Source organism: Anthonomus grandis, chromosome 2, assembly GCF_022605725.1.
Source record: "Anthonomus grandis grandis chromosome 2, icAntGran1.3, whole genome shotgun sequence".
Classification (NCBI taxonomy): Eukaryota; Metazoa; Arthropoda; class Insecta; order Coleoptera; family Curculionidae; genus Anthonomus; species Anthonomus grandis.
The window spans coordinates 22,936,367-22,964,145 of NC_065547.1; the positions used below are offsets into that span (position 1 = coordinate 22,936,367).

The 27,779-nt window shown below is 33.1% G+C and overlaps 1 protein-coding gene across 1 annotated transcript; it reads right to left on the minus strand.

Moving 5' to 3' along the window:
* Window positions 1-27,779, minus strand: LOC126750184 (uncharacterized). The gene is made up of 2 exons (XM_050459716.1): window positions 27,542-27,779; window positions 1-5,507 (listed from the first exon to the last, which is right to left on the minus strand). Exons 1-2 carry the CDS (start codon window positions 27,542-27,544, stop codon window positions 204-206), a joined length of 5,307 nt encoding a protein of 1,768 aa, XP_050315673.1. The 5' UTR covers window positions 27,545-27,779; the 3' UTR covers window positions 1-203.

Below are 27,779 nucleotides of genomic sequence, written 5' to 3' on the forward strand. Positions count from 1 at the left end.
TAATAATATATTATTGTTTTAATTAATAAACAGAATAAATACATGAAAATAACTTAAAGCTAAATTATATAAAACAACTTTAAGGAAAAGCATATAATCCCTAAACAACCCCAATAATACCTCCACTGTTTTTCACTTTATAATAAATACATCTATCACATACACGCACGCATTATTTACAATAGTTATTCAGTCAGTAGAAGTTATTTTATCTTTTTTTTATCTTTAGACTTGACACATCTCCCTTTATAACAAATTTCTGTTTCGTGAGATACCTCCGTCGAGGTGGATGTTTTGACCTCCCTCATTTGCCAAGGCTCTACCTCGTAAGGTTTAGTTGATGATTTGACCTCCTCCATCACCAATGTGGTTGAATCGGTGGCCGCTACTTCTTCCTCTGTTATTTCTTCAGGAAAAGTGGGGGTTGAAATAGTAGTTGTGGGAATAATTTCTGTTGCATTTTCTGGTGTTTTAAATACACCAAACATTTCATAAATTGCATCAAAAATATTTTCTTGAGTTTTTGTTGTAGATAGCGTGGAAGATGTTCTTGGTTCGGTAGTAACAGCTTCGGTATTAGCTTCAGTATTTATGGTACTCACTGTAGTAATATCTTCATCCATTTCTTTAAAATTTTGCCACTTGTCTTCTTTAACCGTACTTTTCGCATAAGGATCGACTTTTTCAATAGTGCCAAAAGCATTTAATACCGTTTCGTAATTTTGAGACTCTGAAACCTCTAAAGGATCTAATGGTTTTGCCCTTACAAGCTTCCAAATCCCTCTACGGCGACCTATTTTTGTTGTTACTTCACTTGGTTCTTCAGTCGGAAATGTTTGAATTTTCTCCAGCTCTTCCATAACTTTATTAATTTCGCTTTCTGTCACTTCACTGGAATCTTCGGTGGTAGTATAACTGACTGCTAAAGCTTCAGGATCAACAGTAGCCAAAAGAATTTCAGTTTTTTCTTTATAGTTTGGTTTACCTTCTGTAGGCAAGCTATTCGGCTTTGGGACAAACTTTGGACTAAAGAGCGATGGATGTGGCGATTGATCATCTTCTTCGTCAAGTGGATCCACAGTTACTCTAAACTCTTTAAGTGGCCTTAGTGAAGAGCTTTCTAGCTTTTGCAAAAAGTTCAACGGGTAGTTTTGGTTGGCTACATCTTCATCGTCACTTTCGCGTTTCACGTTTTCTTGAGGTCTATAATGGGTACGACCTCGTGTTCTTGTCGTACTTCCAGATCTTCTAGTAACTTGTTCAGTACTTCTATTAATAACATTTTCACTTTGTCTAATATTGCTGGTAGGTTTTTTAGTTGGGACTCTGGTTCTTGATCTAATCCTTGGTCTAGGTGTTTCAACTTCTTCCTTTTCTTCCACTGAAGATGCAGCGGTTGGTCTTGTATACTTTGGTCTGATTTCACCCACAAACTGCACAGGTTTTTTGGCTTGAATATTAAGATTTGACGGGGTATAGCTCGGCTGTCTTGTGAATCCATATGACTCAGGCTCTTCTGTAGTAGTAACTCGTGCTGGTAAAGCCGTGGGTCTAGTAGAAATTCTCGTTACAGGCCTAAAAGTCGTTGTAGAAGTAGCGAACCTAGATCTGCCTCTCGTGCGACCTCTGGTTCTTACAGTAGTAGTTTCACTTTTGCGATTATTAATGACCCCACCAGATTTTATATTGGCATTATGCCTGATATAGTTATCCTCTTCACTAGACTTATTAGGAATGCGGTCATCAGTAGCAACTGGACGTGACTGCAATCTAGTATTTCCATAATCTGACACAGTTGGGTACGATTGCACCCTACTGTTTTCAACTTCTAACTCAGTTGGACGCGGTAGTTCCTTAATGATTTCATCATCTGACACAACTGGGCGTGGTTGCTCCCTTATGTTCTCATAATCTGATGTAGCTCGGTGAGGTTGAATTTTAGTATTTTCGTGTTCTAATTTAGCTGGGCGGGTTTGCTTTCCGATGTTTTCATCATCTGATGCAACTGATAGTGGTTGCACTCTAGTGTTTTCATAATCGGACACCTCTGGACGTGATTGCAATCTAGTATTTTCATATTCTAATTTGGCTGGTTGTGATTGTTCTCTAATATTTTGATAATCTGGAACAGCTGGGCGTGGTTGTGTCCTGGTATTTTCATAACCTGACTCAGCTAGGCGTGATTGACCATATTTTGACGCAGGTGGCTGTGGTTGTACCCTGGTAGTGTCATAATCTGCTACAGGTGGGAGTGATTGCTCCCGAATGTTTTCATAATCTGGAATAGCTGGGCGTGATTGCACCCTGGTATTTTCATAATCTGGCACAGCTGGGCGTGATTGCTCTCGAACGTTTTCATATTCTGATGCAGGTGGTCGGGGTTGCAGCCTGGAAGTTTGATAATCTGACACAGATAAACGTGATTGCTCCCTAATATTTTCATAATCTAACAAAACTGGGTTTGATTGCTCTCTAGAATTTTCATATTCTACAGCACCTGATGTTTTTTCAGACAGCTCTGCTCCAGTTGGCTTGATAGTAATAGTTTGTTGATCCTCAAACTGTATAAATGATTTATCTTGATTTGCATTATTATTATTAGTTTCCATATTAGCTCCTCCATAAAATCTCACATCGTTTTCTGTAGTTGATATTCTGTCAGTTATTTCATTCTGACGTGGTCTGAACCGTATATTGTCCTCACTATAATAGTCGTCTGTGTTTGGTTGTGGTGGTGGAACTGTTGTGCTAGTTCTACTAGCACCAGGGCGTCTTCTATTAGAGCCTCGTCTTGGGGAATTAGTGGTCGTTGTTGTTATTCTCGATCGTCCTCTGCCTCTTGATCTGGGTGTTTTAGTAGTTGTTGTTGTAGTAGGCTCTGTGCTTGGTGAAGTTTCTATAAATGCAGATTCAGTGGAGTGAGCTTGTTGATTGATTTCACTGTCTCTAAATTCCGAAGGAGAATCTTGTTCTTTAGAGGATGGTGCTAACAGATTAGGAACCAGTAATGATCTTACAGCTTGGTCTTGTAAGCTTATATAGGCCTGGTCAAAGTTAGGTTGAAATAGATTATCAAGAAAAGCCGATTTTGATTTGTCTTCCTTTTGCTGGCTAGACTGCACAGGATTTTTGATAATTTCTTCTAAGCGCTGACGTTGAACTGGTTCCTCACTAGGTCTATGTCTAACTGGTTCTCTATTTTCATAACTCACAACCTCTGGACTAAACCTGTGGCCTTGAGGGTGCACCGCTTGTTCAAAACCTGAATCAATAGCTTCGGTAGTCACTTGCTTTTCTTCAAAGCTCTCATCAGTTATTTTGGTGTAAGTCAACCCTGGTCTGTTAAAGTTTTCATTTTCATACGTAGTTTGTCCTAAACTGTACACGTTTGCGGGAATATTTTCAATTTGTACATTTGGTTGCTGTCTAACTTGTGTAGGAGTTTCATATTGAGCATTATCAAAAGCGGGTCTTTGATCAACTTCGACGGCTTGTTCAGGTAAATAGGGATTGCCTTTAAAACCTGGTGTAGACCTTCTAGGCGCTTCTGTACCTAGCTCTTGGTAGCTTTCTGTACTTGGTCTCCTAGCCACAAATTCTTCTAAAACAGTATATCTATCACGATCAGCACTAATAGGGGTCGTACTAGTAGTTGTTGTGGTACTGCCTCTACCTCTTCCTCTGACCCTACCTCTAGAAACAGCCCTTTCAGTAGTTTGGTCATTTTCATAACTAAACCTGCCTCTTGAGGTAGGTGCGCGAGTACTAGACACAGTTTGACTATCGTCGTATCTAGTTAACGGTCTTCTCGTTGTAGAGTGTTTTACTTTATTATGCTCTTCAGTTTGCTCATTGATTTGATGAAGTTCAAACTCGTTAATGGCCAACTCTAATGGGTTTATATTTGGTAGCTGAGTGGTGGATCTTACGGGTTCTTGTTTTGGTTCATAAGTTTGACTGTTATATATTTGTGGCTCTTGAACATAATATAAATCTGGTTGACTAGTGCTATAGCTATTTTGAATTGAATGCCTCGTGTTATAACTATTTTCCTGCATATGGTGTTGAGGTTGTCGTGTTGATGCAGATGGAGGTTCTGGTGTGCTTTGATATAGGTTACTATTTTCATTAACAATGTCATAACCATTTAGAATATTTTGTTGTGGCAAATTAAAATTATATGTATCAAGCTGTGGATGTGGGGTGGTGGAAGAGATTGGTGATGGTATGGAAACTACTACGCTTCCTACATGTGGTGAAGGTAAAGAAATCTTAGCATAACCCGGTGGTGCTTTATAGCTGACTGGAGCTACAAAGAATGGTAGCTGATCGATTTTACGCTCAATTCGATTGCCATTAACATTATTTAAATACGGCAACGGAAATTTGGTGTAACCCTCGGGAGATTCCAGATTCGACGGTCCTATGAATATCTGAGGGCTACTTTGAGATATGGAATCTTGTACAGAAATGCTTTTTGCATCTTTCAGTATGTTCAATACATCTGAAATTTCGGCTTTTTTACCTGATTCTAAAAATACTGCAAGTGGGGGTTGATGCGGCTTCTTTCTAGGCTTCGGTGTGGTTGTTGAAATAATTTCTTGTTGAATTGGATTAATATCATCTCGTAATTGCTGTTGCAATTTATGTGCCTGTAGTGCTTGTTGAATAAAATCTTGTTGGATGGTTTGTAACCGGGCTTGCTTGTTGTCGCTTTTTGGATTAGAAGCCACTAGCGTTTCTTGAACAGGATTATACAAAGGAGCCGGGGAACTATTGTAGACTAGCTGTTCTGCTTTTGGTGGTATATTGGGAGGCTCTTTGTGAGGTGTGGACAGATTCTCCACTGGAACGTACACTAGTTGAACATTTTCACGTTCCACTGGAACTTTCTGTTCAGTGTTTTTGTTAACAGCTTGATAAAAATCATTGTTGATGGCAGCAGGATTTAGTGATTGATAGAAACTATTATTGAATGGTAGCTGATATTGTTCATAAATACTTTGTGCATGAATGCTTGGAACCTGAGGGTTTACACTAGGTACAGGGGCATACTTATTAGACGGTTGATTGCTTATCTCGTAATATTTTGGTTTGGATGGTTCAGAAAAGGATACCAACTGCTCTGCATTATAATAGTTAATCTGTGGCAAGGCTTTTGAGGGGGGAGGTGGAGGAATTTCATACTTGTAATCACTAGGGTGCTTCAGTTTTCTCGGTCTGGGATAGTCAAATGGCTTTCTGGGTACTGCTATAAATTGCTGTACTTGGTTTGGTCTTTGGTACTGCTCATCAGGAAAGAACTTTTGTTCAGGTGATTCTAAACTGAGAACTCGGTCGCTGGCAATTTTTTGTTCCACTATTTCTGAAGCGCTGGATTGGACTGATGAGGAAGTGATCGGGATCCAATCGCTTGTATCATAGGCTCTTTCTCCTTGTGACTGAACGGTGGATATTAGAAGGCAACTGGCCAAAACAAGTAAATAGCAAGTCGTTTCTCGTGGAATCTGGAAAAAAATAAGAATTTAATAAAATGGAAGTAATGGTTAATGTTTTATCCACAAAATTCATTAAATTATAACATGAAGTATATATTTAATAATAATAAAAAAAGGTATAAGTAAACTTTTTAGAGAATATATAAAACTTTTGACACATTTATGTTTTACTCAAGTTTTAAAATTATCTTTATCGGTTTCTAGAAAAAATTATGGATATTGTATGCATTATTAATGTGTGTTGCTTTTTTTCTAACAAGTTGCTCCTTAATTCAGCAAAAAACCAAACAAATGGTGTTTCCTCTATGAGGAAAGTAAACCTCTCAAATAAAGCCGAAGTCACCTTTTTAGATATAACTTTAGAAGTGAAGAAATTATAGCTTAGGGTCCAGCAAGTAGTCTTCCCGGAAAGCTTTGACTAAACTTTGCTTTATTTTCATAAATAAAGATTTTTTGATTGATTAATTAACTACAGGTATATATTTGTGCTAGCTGAATACTGAGCTTACTCGTGTTACTAATAGGGCAAGCACCTTCTTGGATTCGATATTTGTTTCCAACCCAGAAGTAGTATTGTCTGTGCCCACATTTTAGGATCATGGATGGTGTTTTCTTACATAAATATTAAGAAGAATCGATTAAAATTAAAAATAGTGAACTGTCGTTCCGTTAAAGCTTTTAGATATTATTTGATTAACGATTTAATGCAAAATGTTGAATGAATGATATTGATTAAAAAGTAGCAATATTTTCATCGCTGATTTTGGGATCTTGTTGATAAGCATCCCCCTGTTAAGCAGGCTCCCATTATTAAGTTTAAAGTTTCCTGAATATCTTAAAATATTAGCGAATTCATGAAACACAGAGATCACAATTTTTCCTTTTTGATAAGGCAAAAAGAAAAGACATACCTTGATGAGGTCTATAAAGGGAAAAAACCGCCGTAAGACTTGGAAAATCTTAAGCACCTTATAGATGTGTGACGATAGCAGAAAAATCCTTCTGGAAAATCTGATTAGTCCTGATATCATAAATTAATGTTGTGGGACATTTTTGCACAATGTTATTTACTGTAATGACAGGATTACATATTTTAACAATCACATATTTCAGAATGATAATAAGTTTTCATTCAAAATGATCATTGTGCGGAAGGTTACAACCATATTATTAAATGTATCAGAAGAAACTCATAGTATACAGAATAATAATTATAATTAATACCATCAACCAGAAACTTTTGTGCTTAAAACTCAGCGATTATGGATTTGATGATTCTTTACTTGAGCTTACCATTTCGTTTTCCTCTCTGATATTCCAGAAAGTATGATGCAGAGGTAAAAATTTGGAACAAATTTATTCAGCGGTACTTCAAAAATCGATTTTGCGCAAACTCATGTTTTTTTAATTTATACGGCTGATGTATTAAAGGTTATAAAAAAAACTGCTACCTAGTAGTATGCGATAATACTCAAATTTATTTTTCTTTTAATGTGAGAGTAGTGGGATTTAGAATTAATTAATAACTATTTGAGTTTGATTCGAAAATAAGCCTCAACAAAGGGCTTAAAATTTAATTGGTTTACTCCCTTATTAAGTGATATCAAACAGTATTACTGTTAATAGGGATATTATATGACTATACAAGACAAGAGGTTGGTGATAGGAAACAGCTGAGAAGCAATTTTGGAGAAAGAAAATGGGAAAATACAGCCATGGAAAAAGATTTGAAAGATGTTTAAATTTTGGAAAACTGTGTTTAATATTATGTAAAAATGTATGCTATTTTATTTGATGTTAAAGAAGTGATAAATGATAATCATCAACCATCGATATTTTTAAGTACCGTAAAACCCCATAACATTGAACACTTTTCGGCTTTCGTCTTTTGCAGATTCTTAACAATATACAATAGAGAAATAGTATTGTAAGCATATTGGGGGGACCAACAATACCTTTAAATATATAGAACAAATGTTTACATTTAGGCAAGTAACACCTTTTTTTTTTAAAAATAGGGTGTTAAATGTTATGGGTACAGAGACATAACTTTGAACGAAGCTTTAAAATCACTTTAATGTTCAATTTATTGTGCCGTAATTGTTTCATTAAACAAAAAAAAGCATATATTATGTGTTAATATATTTTGCGTATCTACATAAAAAAAAACGAATTAAACACTCATAAAATTATTAATATATATTTATTGAAATAAACAAATAAACGAATTGTTTAACAAAACGCAAATGCACAAATAAGAGGTGCATAGGTTAGATATTACCTAAAGATACAAAAGATTAGGTATTAATTGAACATAAACATAACATTAATTTTTTTTGTTAACAAAAAATAACAAATACCCGTAAATACCACTCACGCCAACTAAATCATAATTATTCATATATTACCTAAAAAATAACATAAATAGGTATTACCTAGGTTAGATACTAATTAAAAGGAAACAAATTTTCTTTTTTCGGCAGAGGGCAGGTTGAGATCAGATTGAAAGTGAAAGGACCTGTAAGAAAAATTATAGTAGTAATAAAATTATATCCAAAAAGGTAATAAAAATAGTAATACCTATTAAATATTTCCTAAATCTTCATTGAAAGTAAAATGCCCCCTAAACTCTGTAGGATTTCTTAATGTGCATTTTAGTTGGCTACAACCAATAGAAGATATGTCTTCCGGGAAAATAAAAGTTGAGGGTTTTTGCCCATATTGTCGAAGACAACTCACTTTAAAGCCGCTTTCATCCTTGGAAATGATTTTTGAGACAAACACTTTTTTTGCCTCCTTTTTTGTTCCTTTGTTGTACATAAATTTGGCCAATACAAAATTGTAGGCAGGAAAATCAGAAACTGTTTGAAAAGAAGGGCTGTAGGTTGAAGTCTCTAATGGAGCGCAAACCTTTGATGTCTGCCCAGGGGACTTCGGTGAAATAGAATCTAAAGAAGCACTTTCTTCAGAGCTGCTTAGGCACAAGGTTTCTTGTTCCTTTTGGACAATGGTAAGAAGATCTTCTTCTTCCGACGAGTCCATATACACAATATTGTTAGAATCGCTGCTATCGCTTTCTTCTGATGAGACTGACGATCGGTTATAGTTTTTTAAAGCTTGCTTTTTGTTTTCCAAAGTTTTTCTGGAAGCTCCTTTGCTGGTTGATGGGATGTTATTCTGTAGGGTGAGATCTTCAAAGGCGATACTTTTTCCAGGAGCTACGTCTATTTTAGACCTTTTTCTGGCAGGGGCATTGGTATTTCTTTCTCCGTATCTCATGTTCATTAACATATTTAAAACGACATCCGAAACCACCTGAGAACTACTAGGATCATTATTTTCATTGGGCTCTTTCGGAAACTGACCTAATACTTCCTCAGGGTTCCATGGATAAATCCCGCATTTCTTGAATCCGGATACCAAGTTATCGGACTTGCAATCTGGTGCAACAGCATCACATAACGATTTCAATAATCGAGGAAATATTTCTTTTGGTAACACTTGCGACTGTTTCCATGTATCTAATATGGATCTCCACTTTCGCTTTAAAGGCCCATAAAAGACAACATCTAGCGGCTGAGTGATGTGGGTAGAATTTTTGGGAAGACAACAAAATGAACTATTGTTTTCTTAAACTGCTCGCATTACCTCTTCAGAAAAATGATTTGAGAGATTATCTCCTATGAGCACGACTCGCCTTTCAATGTTTTTTCGAAAAGGTATAAATGAATTTAGGAACCAATCGGCAAAAATAACTGCGTCAAACCAACCGCTCTTACTGCGTTTATATCTGGTATTTTTTGGTCCTCCTTCAGTCCAGGTTTGCCACAGATTTTCAGCCTTATATACTACGTACGGTGGGAGTATACGTCCATCCGCAGATCCACAGAACATTACGGAAATGCTACTTTTCGATGAATCTCTGATACGTTCGGGGTATTTTATGCCTCTTGGAAAAATAAATTTTTTCGTCCCCGGGTCATCTGACAAATATGTCTCATCATAATTAAATACCCTGTTTGGAGGTAAAGGCTCACCGTGTCCAAAAACTATTTCTTTTAAATTGGAAAAGTATTGCGTCATTTTCTCAGGTGTTATGCTTGCCTTACATTTTTTCAAATTTTGACAAATTCTTAAAGTGAGATCATTTTTGTGTCTTCTAATAAATCTGAGACACCACTTCTTACTGGCCAATATTAATATTAACTGTGTGGTCAGATGCAAGTTAAAGTTTTCGCACTACAATTTTACCGGCATTTTTAGACAAACCGTTCAATATTTTTAAGATGAATAATATAAATCGAAACGTCCAATACGCTGAAGGAATGTATTCGTGTAGGATTGGTCTAACGTATCGAACAGTGTTTGTCGATATTATAAATTGTCTAGGCGTGATGTTAGAGATAATATGTTTTTATGGCTTTTTGTTCAAAGCTATATGACCATTCAAAGTAATAGGGTTTTACGGTACACTATGTAGTTTCTGTGTGTTTAATAAGTGTCATTTAGCAATATAATACTTGCATAAGTGATAAATATGGTAATGGCTTAAATTTGTCATTGTCCTGAAGCGGAACTAAAAAAAAATAATGCAAGACAGAAATCAGAAGATAACCAAGTAAGGGCGTAAAGGCAGATCTTTATACCGACTATACCATTTAGAGTTTCCCTTTTTTAAAACGCAGAAAAGGGAAAACAAGGAAGAGGCAGAAAGCAAGGCCAAAGTTTTTTTGTTAATTAAACCAACTACATTTTCAATAAAGGTGATATTTATTGAGTAATATGCATACGCGTGTCGCCTGATATTATAATTCCACCGTAATAATAATTAAATTGAAGAAAAAATTAACATTTCAGTTTTGTGTACGTGGGTGCGACTCAATGGATTAAAGAAAATTATGAAATAGTAAATTTGAAGTAATAGAAAAAGAAATTGTCAATTCAGCTTTAAATTCAAATAGTTTTTCTTTTCTGGTGCAGTAGTTAATTTGGCTAGTAAATGGGTTACCTCACTGGCAATGGCAAAGAGCATTATCTCAAATGACATAATGTTATTTGGCGTTTTTAAATAGGATAAATAATTCCAGCATAGCCAATAATCTTTTTTAAAATTTTAATACGTTTTTTTTAAACTATTTTCCATAATAATTTCAAAGATAGTCTAGTAGTAGGTTTCCAAAAAAATTAATTTATTGCAGAATCGGTAAATATTGGAAGCCAAAATTCTTTTGGCACCAGAAAATGGAGTGACAGTGGCAGTGGAGTGAGAGTGCCACTTATTGGTTGAGATACTAGCAACAAAGATGACAAAATAGGTATGAGCGTAAAGTTGGACCTTTGCAACACCTTTGTACATCACAAAAAAAAAACGAAAACTAATACCAAGAAGAGACCAATAAGCCAACAAAAATACCTTAAAAATACCAAAATTACTCTTTAAGGTACCAAACGGTCTTCGAGATGAATGCTGATACTAGTACATGAATTCATTTTTATAATATGAGCTCTTAAAAAATAGTATCTATTCCATAATCATGAAAAAGATTTACCTACTAGTTACCTACTAGTCATTAAACTATCTCTCATCACCATCGTTAAACAGCCGTTCACGTCCACTATTAGACACAGGCCTCCCTTAGTGTCTGCCACCGCTTTTGGTCTTATGTATCTTGTATCAGGTTTCCCCGGATTCTCTTAATATCATCAGTCGATATCTGTTTCTATAAGCTTCGTGGCACGGTCTCCACTCCAGAATACGCTTTGACCATTTTTCATCTTGGTAGGAATAACAGGCCAGTTCATTCCTGCCAAATGCCGTATAATCATATTGGGTATCTTATTGTCTCTTAAAGAAAGTCCCAGCATTAATCGCTTTATAGATCTCTGAGCAACTCGAAGCTTATGCTATGCGCTATTTTTTTCGTAAGAGTTAACGTTTCTGCCTCATATATTAATACTAACAATAATAACTAACAATAGATTTATTGTATATTTTCTGTTTGAGACAAATAAAAATAGTTAGTTTAAAAATATCTCTAAGCTTTCCAAATTCCAAATGCCCACGCCAAGCGAATTCTCCTTTGCTACTCGTAGGTTTGATAATCTTGGCAAATCCTGATCTCGTGCCCCAAATATTTATTTAAAGCAACCTGCTCAATACTCCAATCATCTTTCAAGATAATCATGCTTATGACAAGGTTGGTCAGACAATGCTACTTCGCAAAAGTTTTTTTTAAAACGGCTTCTTGGCACGCTTTAAGGCTGTCCAACATAGTTTATGCCTGGTGAATATTATCGGCAGTTATGACAATGTCATCGTCGAACCTCAATTAAACCAACATCTCTCCATCGATATTTATGCTCATTTCTTCCCAGTTTACTCTTTTAAAAGAATATTCCAATACGCTGATAAAGGTTTCGGAGATATTGTGTCACCCTGATGAACTCCTCTTTCGATTTGAACTTTATTTAGGACTGCATATAACTTTACAGCAGTTGCCCGCTTGTATATATTTTTTAATAATTATATTGATAACCAATACAACCGCTAGCACTAAAATGTGATGTCCATTTATGAGGTCGACGACCTTTTCGAAATACATCAATTGTAGACCAGGATAATTTACTCGATGCTTTTTTCTATTAAAGTCTTAATGGTTTAAAGGTGATCGTTTGTTCGACTTGTTTCTACTCGAGATCCCGCCTATCCACGTGTTTGTTATAAATCTAATTTAGATATGAGACACATAGCTATAATTTTATAGCGACGCTTTTTTCTCATCCAGTATAATACCAAAAATATCTTTTAAATCTTGGTTTTGTACATGAGGCAATTCCTGAGACGGATTATCTTTTTTTCTTTGTATAAAATTCTTCAACCAACTTTAACAGTTCTTACTTATTTTAGATAATACAGCCTGCGTTATTCATCAGCATATTTTTGGTATCGGAGGAGAAGTTTTTTATTCATTTAGATGTAAGCTTTCATATATTTCTTCTGACGCCCTTTGGGATGTCTCTGTTTAAGATTAGTAGTTCGTCTGCATGCGTTTGAAATCTAGTTCCCTCCTCTGTTTTGTAAAACTCTTAATGTTTTCACCAAGCTTATCCTTTGGCTTCTTATTTTTTGAGCACCAACGTTCTTGTGCGTCTTTTAAAATTTTGTTACTTTATCTATTCTCTAGTTTAAAGTCTATCTCTTTCTAGTAGTGCGTACCAGATCTTAATCATCAGACTAGATTTAAAGTGCTCGCTTCATAATCTTATTTGCGCTTTTTCGTTTTTTGTATTGATATTGGAAAATTTATTCAGTACGTTGACATCTTACTACTATGATATTCATACTCATATTCACCCATAGCGGACTTGGCCTCATCTTCTTTATATGAAAGTTTTGAATTTAGATCTCCTATTGCAGTAAGGTTGTAGTAAGAGGGATTTTTTTCGATTGCTGTTGTAATGTTATCATAAGAGCTTTACATTTACTCGTCTGAATGTGTAGAGCATAGACCTGAAACACTTTTAGACTGTATTTTGAACTCAGTATTAGCATAAGAAATGTTACCTTCAAGACTACTATGTATCTGAACAACTTTTTCTGCCTGTCTTTTATTTATTATGAAACTTACACCTTCCTCCATCGGAGGAAGATCCTCCAAGGAGATAACACCTTTTCTGAGTTTAGTCTTAGTTGTTGTTCTCCTTTTATTCTACATTCGCTCAGTCATCTGTTGATAGAGTTCTTGGATCCCTAATCACCTCTATGCTAAATTGGCACAGCGCCTTAAGTTTTTCAAACTTTTTGCGGAAGGCGTTACTCCTATATATACCTCTGGATATTTTTAAATCTTAGCTTTATACATATATGCGCCAAATCGTATTCAGATCAAGTAGTGAGGAAATTAGATCCTCAAAGACTTGCACATTACCAACAATTTGAACTTATTATCAACAATTCGATTTAAATGAGAGATGCGGATCGATGGTGTCATTTTGCCTCAAGGATCTTATACGGGCTACGTCAAGAGATGATAGAGGTTTTTTACAATTTCATCATCCTTCTTACGCAGTTTACTAACATAGCATGTCTTCATTTGCAATATCACCTGGTATATAACCAAATTTAAGCTTTAACTTCCATGTAATTGGAGCTTTCTTTCATTGATTAGCAGGAGTTTTTTCTATGATCTCAGAAATAGCTAAGCGGTAGGCCAGCAAGCACAAATGAAGTAAGCAACCTCAGTCTCGTTAATGGTTTTCAGATGAGTTTCGGTAAATATGTTTCAATATCCTTATTTATGAACCATTCACATTCACCATTCAACATGACTGTGAATGCAAGGCAATAATTATTCTGCTCTTTGTCTGGTAAAGTCTATATAAGTCTGGTATAATGCTAATCATTTTACAGATGTTTTGGAATGTTTCTTATCAAGTAGGCAATAATATGGACTATTCAAAAAAGTGATCTTTATTGAGTAACCTACATAAGTATGCCTCCTGATATTGTAATTTGAATAATACCGACGTAATAGCAATTAAATTTCTTTATTGTTTCATTGAACATATGTTTAATAAACTAATAAATTATTCTTATATCATAAGCAAAATGTTGTAAAATTAATTGTTTATTATTACACATTATATGGTAATTTCCTATTACGACAATAAAATTTATGTGTCGTCGACTTTAGATCCGCCTGTATTTCCTTCAGTTATTCATAATATTGTCGTTATATAGACTAACCCCGATTCTAGATCATTATAATTTATTAACTTTCACTTGTATCTATAATATTTGTTTAAAAGATTAATTTTCTGATATTTCAATTATTGTATTACGCCACTCAGGTTTTCTCGCCACTTTTCACTTGTTCACCGCCCAAAGAAAGATAAGAAGTCGTTATCAATTGTGCAAAGAAAAACTGGTCGGATTTCTCTCCTCGTAAATACACACAAGTTTCTCTTCTTATTTTACACTCTGATTTGCCACAGTAATCTGCTAATAGCAGATAAGTTTATATGTGTAGTAATAACATAAAATTTAAAAATTCTCCGTTATTTGAAAGTCACGGTATATGGCTACCGCTCTGTTGCAAAACGTTTATTAATAAGTAATTATAGGCGTTTATATGTGAATGGAAAAATGTACTTAAAATTAGTTGCTTGGAGTAAACTAATAAGAAAAAAATGAAAATTAATTTTTTATGGTACACAACATTAAAGTATCGGATACACCAACAACATTAACAAAGCAATTGAAACTAATATAAAATTTTAGCTGCATCGCGGTAACTCCTTGCTATGAAATGGCTACTCCCAAAATTGAAGTTGTCCCAATAATTTTAACTTGTAAAAAGTATGCAAGAAGTATAAGTATAAATGAAAATCAATTATATGTCCACAAAACTCGAATTCATCGTAGATGAACATTGGAACAGTGCACAAGAATTAAATGTCGTAAAAGAAAAGCAAGACGGTATTTTATAAAATAAGTGCCATCGTCAAATTCACTATATATCTTTCGAGACAAAAGTAAAGGACGCAATGTTTTTTTTGTATTTTATTATATTGCTAAGAGTCCTGGACAATTACAGAAGTCATTACAAAAAATTTAGGAGCATTCATATTATAGGTATATAGCCGAATGTTCAGAATACAATGGACAGCTCACATTACAAACATAGAAGTGCTAAGAAAAATTAGAAAAGTCTGTTATGAGAAATTAAGATTGATACTTCACTAAATATCGATCGATACTTACAGTATTTGCGAAAAGCTCGGTAGAATATTTCAAGCTATTACAAAAAAAAACTATAATAATTGCGATGATCAGAAAAGAATAGGTATCTGAACAAGATTGGCTTTACATGATAAGAAAAATTATCATAGATATTACATTTGATTTTTCAAATAGCTTCTATATTACATTGTTAAATGAGCATGCTTCAATAAAGACACGGAAATTATTAAGTCAAAAGCTGAGTGAAAACATGTATGCTTAGAAATCTATGTGTTACTTTGATTCGTCGTAAAGATTCGTTCGTTCATGAGCTTTTTGCTGCAGTGCAGCAAGAAGAAAGTAATATTAAATCACATTTCAAAACCTATTAATGGTTTACAATACTTAATTTAACTAAAAATACTTTATTTAAAAATAAATGCTACGCATTACTTACTCAGAACAATATCAATTTAATTTTGGTGAGGTGAAAATCATCTTATCATTTATCTGTATTATTTATGTTAAAATATTTAAGGATAATAATTAGAAAAAGGACCGCAATATCAGAACTACCGGGTGAGATATTACTTGGTTATTTTGGATACCTGTATACTAATATTTGGGGTGTTTGTATGTTAAAAATATACTCTTAATGAACATCTTAAAGTTGCGTCAATGTTTCGTTTCATGAATACATTTGAATATTACTGCTTTTTAATTTAACTTTTAATTTAAAAAAAAGCGTCGCAAGTATAATATATTATTTATTAAAAAATGCTTTCTTTTTAATATTTGCAACTGTAGGTATATTACTATTTTAATTGACCAGTTTTGAACATTTTAACTAACAAATTTTTAGCTAACAACTAATAAATTAGTATTTTTAATTTTATAATTGTTGCAGAGCTCTGAAGCAGGTCTAATAGAGGATGAAACGTTAGCATAAATTATGATTAAGACTTGAACATGGCACTATTAACCAAATTTTTTTGCCGAATTCTTTCAAATTATCAATAATAATTCTACTTACAAAATATTTTTTTATAATTAAAAGGTTTTTATTTTTTATAATATAACTGATACTAAGGAAGCCAACATTGAAAAAAAAATAGGGCAAGTGACGACAATATTTCTCTTAGAATAGTCATGGCAATATATTTCTAGTTCATACATAAAATAAACTGTTATTTTCAACAAAATAGTTACTAACTGCGAAAAGTGAGATTGAACATCTACTAGCAAAATAACACAAGTATTCTACTCTCCAATCTCTGATCTGAGTAACTAGATATTCTACAGCTTCTAAAATATTCTAAAACTTATGAACAAAGAAATTTACGAATATTTTCTATTTAAATATTTATTACTAAACAATAAATGCAGATCTAGAGCCTATTGTAGTACATCTACAGTGCTTGCGAAAGTAACTAATGAACTTTAAAAATTTGGATCGTGGCTATTGCTAAACTATTCTAAAGCATCTGACAAAATAAACCATAGCCTTCTAGAATAAAAACCTAAATGCTGATCTTTTGTCGTCTTTAAAGAATTATCATGTGATTCAGCTTATTTTGTTTATACGTAGCTATACATCTCTTTCTAATGGTCTCTCTGTTCCTTTAAATGGTGGTTTAAAACTCTTAGGTGAGCTGTCATTTTACATAACCTTTATTTAAATTCGAAAAATTCAAATTGGACGTTATTTGGTAGCAAGAATGCAGTACGACTGGTGAAATCAAACATGAATATAAGCGTAAATGATTTCTGATAAAATTATTGGATTAAAACCGTTGCCCTTTTTATTTAATGTAATAAGGTTGATCAACTCGTTTGGTGACTCACGCGATGAATTTCACAAGACCAAATTTGGGAGAAAATTGGAAAAAATATTTTGAACAAAAATCTGGATGAAAATTGTGCAGTAAATGTACGACCTGGCATTTTTTCTTTTTACATATACAGATAACTTATTTTGTACCTATATTATGGCATACTACTACTTTGCTGCTTCACTTTTTTGTTTATTTTGTATTATTTCTGCCCCGTAAAAAAGTAGCTTCACGTGTTTTTTTCTATGTTTATTTTTGCTCTCATACTTCAATGAATTGATACTCTTTCTTTTGGTTTATTTTTTTTTAGTTTAGTATAAAGTTATGTCTGGTTGAGTAATAACTCAAATCAAAGTAACATTACTAATAAACTACTCGCCTAATATTATTAAAATAAATGGCAAAATATGCAGAAAATAAAGGTGTCTAATTTTGTTAAAAAGCTAATGCCTCGGACTTGCGAAGTAAGACGACTTAAAAATTTCCTAATATAGACTAATAAAATAAATAGTAGAATGTATGGTTGAGTAAAATAGAATTTGTTTGCTAGACTTTGCCATAAATGCACTATTAGGCTTAAGTATTAGTCAGTACAGCTGTATTTCGTTTCATCGAATAAAAAACCTTATTTATTTATTTAATTTTTTTTAAATTTAATAGACATATATTATGAACTTAGGAGAACGTCTAAGTCTGTTTCTTGTCGAATACTACAGTTCTCTTTACGTCTACAGCTTTGCATATCATTTACTTTTAAAGCCTGACATTTATTCAAACTACATATTTGATTAATAGTTTGACAATTCTTTTTATTACGCAAGCTTTCGCTAGGTCTAGAAACTGGCAATGTGTAGGTAAGGTATATTGTTATCCAGGGCAGTAAATGAATTCGAGGTAAGCTTACAAGTTGCATCATCGGTTGATCTTTTGTACCGAAAGCCGAATCGGCTGTAATAATTAATATTTTTTTTGATAAAATTAACCAACCAAAATTTTTCCAATAATTTTGAACAAATCAGCAATTAAAGATACCGCTATAAAACATTTTATATCTTAATATAATATTATATCAGTAGGTCTGGTTTTGAATAAAGGTACATTCATTTGTAACTGCGATTTAAGAATAATTATGTTTTTCTTAATAAACGAATTTATTACTTTTTGCGATAGATATTGTAGATGAGTGTCCTGTAAAAGATCCATTATAATTTGACGTCCTTTTGCAAATAGTAAAATTGTATATTTTAATATCTTTTTGCATTGAATCAATTTATTTTATCCTGCATTTCTTAGATTGAAAAAAAAACACCACCAGACCATTATAACATTTTAATATCCTTTAATACAAGGTAAACTTTATCTGTCTGTAAAAAATAATATCTGTCTGTAAAAATAAAATCGTATTAAAAAAAAAAACGATGAGTTCTGTTCTTTTTTTATAAAACCGCCTTTTTAACATCAACTCTTTTTTCTCATTAAGTTAATCAAATTGTTCCAAAATCTTATTTTTAATTTGTCTGCAAATTTCTTTGGGACCAATTTTTGATATTCTTAAATTAGTCAGTTTGAGCAGTGGTTTGGCTATGACTTCTCAACTTCACTGGGAATTTGTTACATCGTGATGATTCATATTTTTTAATACTTTGGCTACCGAAATATAAAACAAAATTATGGAATACGACCGAGTAATATTTAATGTTCCATTAGGAAAAATAAAGTTGGTACCATATCAACGAAACCAACCTTTTTAATTTTTTACAAAAAAATTCGTGTAGCAGTTTTGTGTGACTTGCTACGGCATTTGATTGCATCAGTCATGATATATTGCTTCTACTACATAAAATCATTTAGTCAATAAAACCAGAAAAACAGTTCTGCGTTATAACATCATCTTGGCGTTACTTAAGCAAAATATAAATTTTTAGAAGAAATTGAAGAAGAATATATAACATGAACTAATAATGCAGCGTTATCAAAATTAAAATTACATTTTTTATAATTTATATTTTTTGTGAAATAGAATACTTGATTTAATGCTAATCAATTATTTCTCAATAATTTTTGAGTACTCAGTGAGTGTACGATATACGGTAATATGGTTTTTGAGTCTTTATTAACAAAAAGTATTTTAACTAAATTATCAACACAAGTTAGCAGATTAGATATGTGCCCCACATAAAAAATTGTGAATTACAGGATAAATATAATTGAGTAAATTATATTTAATTATGTTACATTTTATAATTATATTGAGGTCTTAAATCGATAAATAAACAATTAATAATTAATAAATTGATCATTATACAAGAATTTCCGACTTCAGTGTACCGCTACTTTGAAAAAAACTTCTAAAGAGACAATTAGTTAATTGTGGGTGGTGGCTTATTGCATAAAAACTCGAATCAAGGTTATTCGGCCTATACGAATGAATGTAAAATATCTTTATTACCCAACAACCGCGTAGTAATAAAGGTAAATTTTTTTCATGCAAGTCACGAAATAAGATGTGATATACATACACATATTAGGTAAATATTAGTTTTAGAGCTATTAGATAATAGCTTAGATGTTACATATTTCGGATAATGTTTCAAGGATTTTTATAAAACTCTACTCAATCATTTATTCAGATTAACTTACTCAGACAAGGATATGTACTGGTCCTGACTTAGAAAGATCAACGAGTATGCAGAGACTAATTTTTGTTAAAATCCGTTATTTTTAAGTCTATAAAATAATAGTTAAAGTTCATCATACAAAAAAATGTTTCATATCATCTTTTGTCAATATAGCTCAAATTATCGACGGGCAAGAATTAACAACTAATTTTCCATTATGTTTTATTCTTATATAAAACCAACTTATACATTTTGCAAACTATTCTGCAATGAAATAGTAAAACAATTTAAAAAAATTATTGCTCGACTACATTAATTTTTTTAATACATTATTGAATCTATGCGCTACAATATTTTTTCGAGTCAAAAAATCGAAATTTGTTGTTTACTAACTTCTGTGTTTCTGTTTGTCAAATATATGTTTTTTATTCCTGTAAAACAATGGGTACAATGTAGTAGTTGGATTGCAAGAAAATCTTTTGTGCATATACATCATGTAGGATGACTTAATACTAATTAAAAATAGACCTTATAAATTACTTAGGATCAAAAGTTAAAGATTTGAGCCTTAGTCTACTCATGAAATAAATGCTTTTTTTATACTTATGTTATAAAGGGTCTACCAATAGAAGTGATAGAAGTTTAGTGGGCCATGTACGCAAAATGGTATGTGTCAAAACGCGGATCAAGCGTCAGTTGTGTTAAGTATACTTTGAGATTTCATCATGAATCGTTTAAGTCAAGAGCAACGTATACCTATCGTGAAAAGGTATTACGAAAATGCGCAATCGGTTAGAGCCTGTTATCGTGCTCTTAGAGAAGATTTTGGCCATCGTGGACGGCCTTCTGAGCTTGCAATAAGGCGCACAATTAATAAGTTTGAACGGGAGTACACTCTTCTGGATAATAAGCCACCAACGCGACAAAAAAGTGCAAGGACCGCTGAAAATATCGCCGCTGCAAGAGAAAGTGTTGACGCGAATAACAATGTGTCTGTTTTGCGCCGTTCTCAGCAATTAGGCATTTCACCAATGTCTCTGTGGCGCATTTTGAAGAAATACTTAGGCCTACATCCATATAAGATGGTTCTAACTCAAGAATTGAAGCCTCCTGACCATGGTTTGCGAAGAACGTTCACCGACTGGGCCCTGTTGCAGTTGAAACAAAATGCCGATTTTGGGAAACAAATCATCTTTTCAGATGAAGCCCATTTTTGTCTTAGTGGCGTTGTCAATACGCAAAATTGCCGCGTCTGGCGTCAGAATAATCCCCAGAAATTAGTACAGGTGCCATTACACCCGTTAAACTTGACTGTGTGGTGTGGTTTGCATGTCGGTGAAATTATCGGTCCATACTTTTTTGAGGATGCAGGGGGGCGTACTGTGACAGCCAACGGAGAGCGCTACCGCGACATGATAACAAACTTTCTTTGGACTGCAATTGATGGTGGAGACTTCGAACAGAATTGGTTTTAACAGGACGGAGCAACATCACACACCGCCCGAGCCACAATTAATTTATTAAGAGAGCGTTTTGAAGATCGAATAATTTCGCGACATGGCAATATCAACTGGCCACCAAGGTCCTGTGATCTTACTCCCCAGGACTTTTTTCTTTGGGGATATGTGAAGTCGAAGGTGTATTCTAACAATCCTCAAACCATCAATCAGTTGAAAGTTAACATAACTAAGGTTATTCGCGAAATTCAGCCCAACTTGTTAGAAAAAGTGATTGAAAATTGGGTTCATCGTCTAAACGTCTGCCGCCGTAGCCGAGGGACATCTTAATGATATTTTGTTTAAAACATAATGTTACATAATAAACTACAACATGAAACATCAATCATAGAAATTAACCAATTCTTTTTTATTTTTTAGCAATTTAAACTTATATCATTCTTATTGGTAGACCCTATATTTCATTTTCGAAAAGGTAAAAAAACTTTTGTGTGGTGATCAAAATGACCAAAACCATCAAGAACAGTTTTTGTCACTTTTTAAGATAGATGCTCATAAAATCATTTTTAAAATAATAGATCTGTTATAGGTCGAAAATATTTTGTATCTGATATAATTTTTATTATTGAGTGCAAGATAGCTTTTGACTTATGGACAATACAGGTATGGTCTATGGAAATGGAGGCCTCTAGTCTCGAATCAGTTTTTTGTTGCGAATTTACCAAAATAAAACTAGTATTCTAACGTAAACAAAATTGTACACACATATTCTTCAATTAAAATTAATATTAATAAAATTAAAAATAATATTTTATCATTAAAAACAGCCTATTTAATTGAATGTTCAAAAATGTCACCGGTTTGTACTAAATAATATCCCAGTCTGTAACTACTGGAACTCTCCACGAGTATTCTGCAGTATGAGTATTCAGTGTTTCACCTACTTTGGGGCGCCTTTAAATTTTCTCCGTGTTATAGCGTAAAATGCCGCCTCATACATTATTTCTTGTGGATAATTCGTTGTAATTGTAATGTTTAAATGTTCATTTTCCTTTAAGTAACCTACCTCAACAGAGATATTGTTCGCACATTCTCTAATTTTTTCACGAAATAACAACCGTTTCGGTTAGTCGATTAAACTACATTTCCTGTGTTGTTTGCAGTTATAACATTTAATTTTATTATAGTTTAAAACATACCCAACTGTTCGATGCTGAGTATTAAGTTCTTCAGAAATTGGCGTACTATTACAGGAAAAGTTTACTTCGGTGAAACTGAAATCAATAAATATGCAAATTTCCCTTTACCTAATTTTCGAAGAGGTTGTTCCATGCCTGCATGGGCACATTTACGATAATCTTGTAAACGTCCATATTTTTCAAATTTTTGGATGATTTGCAAAATTCAGATTTTACTGGAAATGGTCGATTTTTAAAAGAAAATTCAAGCCTGCCAATTATGTCTAGAGTAGTACAATTTAATTTTTTTTTGTCAATCGTATAAATAGCCATTTTTAAGAACATATCACCAGTTAGAAATATAAATAAATAATTCGATTGATCTTGCGCGCGAGGAAAACTCGACCAAGTTTGGGACCAAGTTTAGGAGAGAACGGAATTTCCCATAGCCGGTTTTGCCATACTATATTCTACTATAGTATGGCCTTATATAATCTGAATGAAAGAGAGAGATGTTATTTTCACTGTTATTTGGGAGACTTATGTATACAAACAGTATACACATCGTTTTACAATCCTAGATTTTTTATATACTTCTTCCAGAAACATTCATTTATGAAGGAATCAATTCTAAATTTAATGAATTCATTACAGTTACAACTGTTCTAAATTAATGACAACACGTCTTGTGAAACTGGATGTTCTTTCTTCTGAAGGAGGCAGAAACTTGCAGCGAGTCCAGTCATTTCTTTTCACGGTAATGGAAAGATAATATAAAGATTTCAGATAGATAATATCTAATAGTATTAGATAACAAATTACAGTTTTTAACAATTTTGAGGCACAGAAGCTAGCCAAATAGTCCTTTGTCTATAATATTATACCCTTCTTAACAACGAATTCGATTCTTTATTAGAAAGTTGTAGTGCAAATAAAATGATTTTTAACAGTTTTATTTACTTATTTTATTAGGAAATATGTATATTTTCCTAATTCAGGATAAAAATATACAATTTTTAATAAAAAAATAAACAGCAATTTTGTAAAAAAACGTATAGGATAAGATCCCTTTCCTATACAAGACTATAATTCTACGAAAAATTAATAATTATATTTTACCTTTGGCAAATTCAAGTCCCGTTTCATACTGCACGTAATCGACTTCACGAATGTAGATTAAATACAAGGTCAATTATAAAGTACTTTTGTTGTTTAAAAAAATAAAGATTTGAACGAGAGAATAATGGTATTCATAAGAAGTAGAAATCATTCACTATTCATCTTAATGACCATTAAAGTAAAAAAATCATAATAAGAGAAAAAAGAAACAAAAACAAAATATAAATTAATTAAAAAATATTAACGGTTAGGTTAAAAAATAATATTAATGTGCCATAAAAAAGGCAAAAAGAGAAGGTTTGAAGAAACTATGCATGGACTAAACAAGACTGCACAAAGCAATAGACAAGGAGTCGTAGCAGACTCTTGGTGCATGTATAAATTCGAATAGAGAATATATGACAACCGTTGAGGAAACGTTCGGCTTAATGCTCAATACCCACTTCCTGGGATCGGAAATTCTCCAATTAACACAGGGCCAATACCTGATTCTTGTTATTCGAAACAGGGGCAAAACGGAGAACTAGGAACTGACAAAAAAATTGTAACCTACGAGAAAGTTAAACGAGCAACCAACAAAACCTTCAAACCATTTTAGTCTCCCGGATAGATGGTATTACACCTATCATGCTACAGCAGGACAAGAAAATGCTGTTGCCCGCGTTATGCGCGTTAGTCCAGCCATGGCGCATATACCAGAGAGTTGGAGGAAGGCGAAGGTAGTGTAAAAAGTGAGACACCACTCATACGCGAAACCCAAATCCTTCTGACCAATCTGCCTTATACTTCATTTCCCCTGAAAACAGGGGAAAAGCTTATAGTAAACAGATGAAAAGCTTTAAGGATGATGTACTAGTCCTCTATATCTATACCAATATGCCTACCAAACTGGTAAATCTGGTGAATTACCGATCCACGAGATAACCCAGATGGTCACCCTGAGGTCAGCTGCACGAAGTATACAACCTATGATAGGCAGTTAAGTCAACGAAATGCTAAATCATAAAAACATAACAAGGTAAGAGCGGGTCTCAACAGCCCAACATAAAAGTTAAGGTGTGTAGGGGAGCACCGCAGGGAGAAGTACTCTCACCGCTGCCGTAGAACCTTACCTTCACGAAAAGGAAACTAGATCATATAAGAGACTTATGGCGAATATCTGCAATTCGAAGATGAGGTCAAATATCTAGCGGTGACCCCGGATAAAAAAACTTAGCTACAGGAAGCATGTAATAAATAATACCAACAAAGCTACGAAAACTCTTAGATACTGTAAGAGAATATTCGGTAGAATCATGAGGACTATCACCAAAAATGACACACTCGATATACACAATAATTATACATACGCAGCACCAATATGGAGGTATGCGGCAAAAAGAAGGACTGTTATTCTGATACTCAACCAAACCCAAAGAACAGTGTGTCTGACTAAAACAGGAGCGGTTTTAATGACATCAATTGCTGTCCTAGAAAATCTGATAGAGCTAAGTCCACTACATCTAGTAGTACTGGATGAGGCAATATCAGGAGCAAAATACTATCGAATGGCGCAATGATCATAAGTAAAAGTTGAACACAATGCACTATTTGACAAGATATAGGATCTTGTGCATATGGCACTAAGAACGGACAAACCCAAGGTCACTCAGCTAGACAATCCTTTTGTAAATAAAGTGTGACGGGTTAGGCAAGATGGCTACTCAGTATGGTACACTGGGGCCTCATGATCAAAGATCGGGATAATAGTGGGCTACTAGGGGATGGATGACAGGGCAGATAACTCACGCTGAACCTAGGCCTGGGAGCAAGAGACTTATAATAAGAGAACTAATGAGAGAAGAGGATACCGGGATACCAGGCAGTAAAAAACGCTTTAGGACAAATTGAGATTAGGTCAAAGACTGTACAAAACTGCTAGGAGGATCTCGCTGACCAAGCCAAAGATCAAAACAGGCCAGAGATAATCCTATCACAGAATATGGATAACCATGATGCTGCCCTGCAGTGCAACTTGCAATGGAGAAGACCTGGTTGAAACTTGAGCATAAAAACTACTGAGAACAACTGTCAAAGCTGAAACTCGCCAATCATCTTTTAGACAGCCCGCCCTTCAGGAAAGGGGAGAACATACTGAGCTACTTCAAGCACAAACTACGAAAGGTAGCAGTGCTGCTCAGGTAGCACGGAGTTTCACACTACGCGGGTTCAAGAACTACCAATGCTCATAGAGAATTTCTTCGCCAACAAGATGAAACTATAGTATCAAAAAAGAATTTTACAAGTCAGATTATTGTCAACATTTCTGTAAAATCGTTGCTTATGGTTGACTTCAATAGTGTTTACACTTTTTTTGTTAACTGTAACAAGGATCCCACTTTATTACTTAATAAGTAAATACTTAATATAATAAAATTTATTAAATAAAAAACTGAACAGTCTATACCGTCCTCTCCTAGCAATGACGGAAGCTTTAAACAAAATTCAAATTCCCGCCTTAAAAAAATCATGTTCTTAATTGCATTTCAATCTGTTAATTTAGTCAATTATGTATTAATAAACAAAAATTACGTAAAAATGAAGCTTCCAATTATTACCCATATTTCAGTCATTACTAATGTTGGTATAAAACAAATTGGCCTACATTACATTATTTTTACTTAAGGAATTAACTTCTATGATCCCTTATTTTTTGGAACACTTTGTAGTATAACAACTTCAATTAAAAAAATATCCTTTCAAAAGCATCCAGGAAATTTCCGAAGCGAAAAAAATTAATTCACTTTTAATTCAACTAATTTATTTAACTTCTTTTTTGTACTTCTAACTTCTTGTGCCTCCTCCGCTCCTCTGCTCCTTATAGTGGAATAATATATTTATTTATTTACGAAAGAAAAAAACTTTTTTTGTTATCTCATCATTGTATGGTAAAAATGCAAAAACACCGGCCTAAATTGTGGTCTAGTATTTTTTTTCGTTTTATTAGACACATTCATTATTATTAAAATATGTAATAATTACTATAAATTATATTATAATATTTATATTGTGTTTATATGTTACATTTGTATTATGTATTTGTAAAAATTTCCGTAATATATTATATTGTTGAATTTCTTTCTTTCTTTTGCAGGTGAAATACATAAAATAAAGTATAAATTTTTTTACATATTTTCAAATGACGAATAAATTATCTATTTTGAAACATTTTAATAAAAAGACAATAATAATATTCGGTTATACATTTCTTAACCTACAGCAAGCAGATCTTGAAAAACAATTTTTTATCAAAAAAAATTCTATGACTGTTCGTAATTAATAAGTATTGTTGAAGTAAAAGAAAGTGCCAATTTTGATGCTCATTCTAATTAGTTCATATGTCTCTCTACATTTCGACATAGAAACTACCATTATCAGGGATTTTTCCTTTCCTAGTTGTTAAAATATTGTAAACGTCATATATGTCACTAAACATCAAGTTTAAAGTTGTAATATTAAAGAAAAGAAGAAATATGAAAGAATATTAATTAAAATACTCGTAAATCATTACGTAATTTGACAAATCACTGAGTAATTTAGAAACCAAGTAAAGATTTTGTAAATTAACACTGTAGAATGGTTAAAAATGAGCACCAAAATTAGCAGTTTATTTATAACTTCCTGTAATATAATTTATAATGCCTCACAGTTTTTAAGACTACACAGGAGTTCCTATGTATAACTTTTTCCTATGTATAACTTTATCTATATTGAGAAATGAAAACAAAGAAGATTGATGGCTTGTTTTGTTTTATAAAAAATAATCGAAAATCAATGTAGTATTTATCTTTAAACTGAAAATAATGAATCTGATAAAAAATAAATATTACAAACCATAAAAATAAGATACAGGATACGTTACTGATTCATATTTTAATTTATTTAATAAAATAAATAATTAAGCAGTAGATTATGTTTTATTAATAAAACATGTTTTTTTTTTGTTAATATTTCATGTTTTTATTTTTAACATTCATATTCTTTTCTTCTCGATAGTGCTCTTCCTACCATTCAGTTAAATGTTGCATTTGTATAAATAAAACTTTATTTATCCAGCATTTTACTTATCCTTTACTCACCATATTATCACAAGTTAATCCAAAAACAAAATATGACACACTTAACTCCAGATAAAAAATGCAAATGAAAGGGAAAAGAGGCGAAATAGTTAACACATTTAAATAAAACGATCAACTGGTCACTAAAGCCAATCTCATGATACTCGGCCGAACAAACTCAGTTCACTTATTCGCCACTTCTTGTAGCGGATATCGGCGGTTTATTATTTGGTCTGGTCTGAAGAAAGTCCGCGGAGAA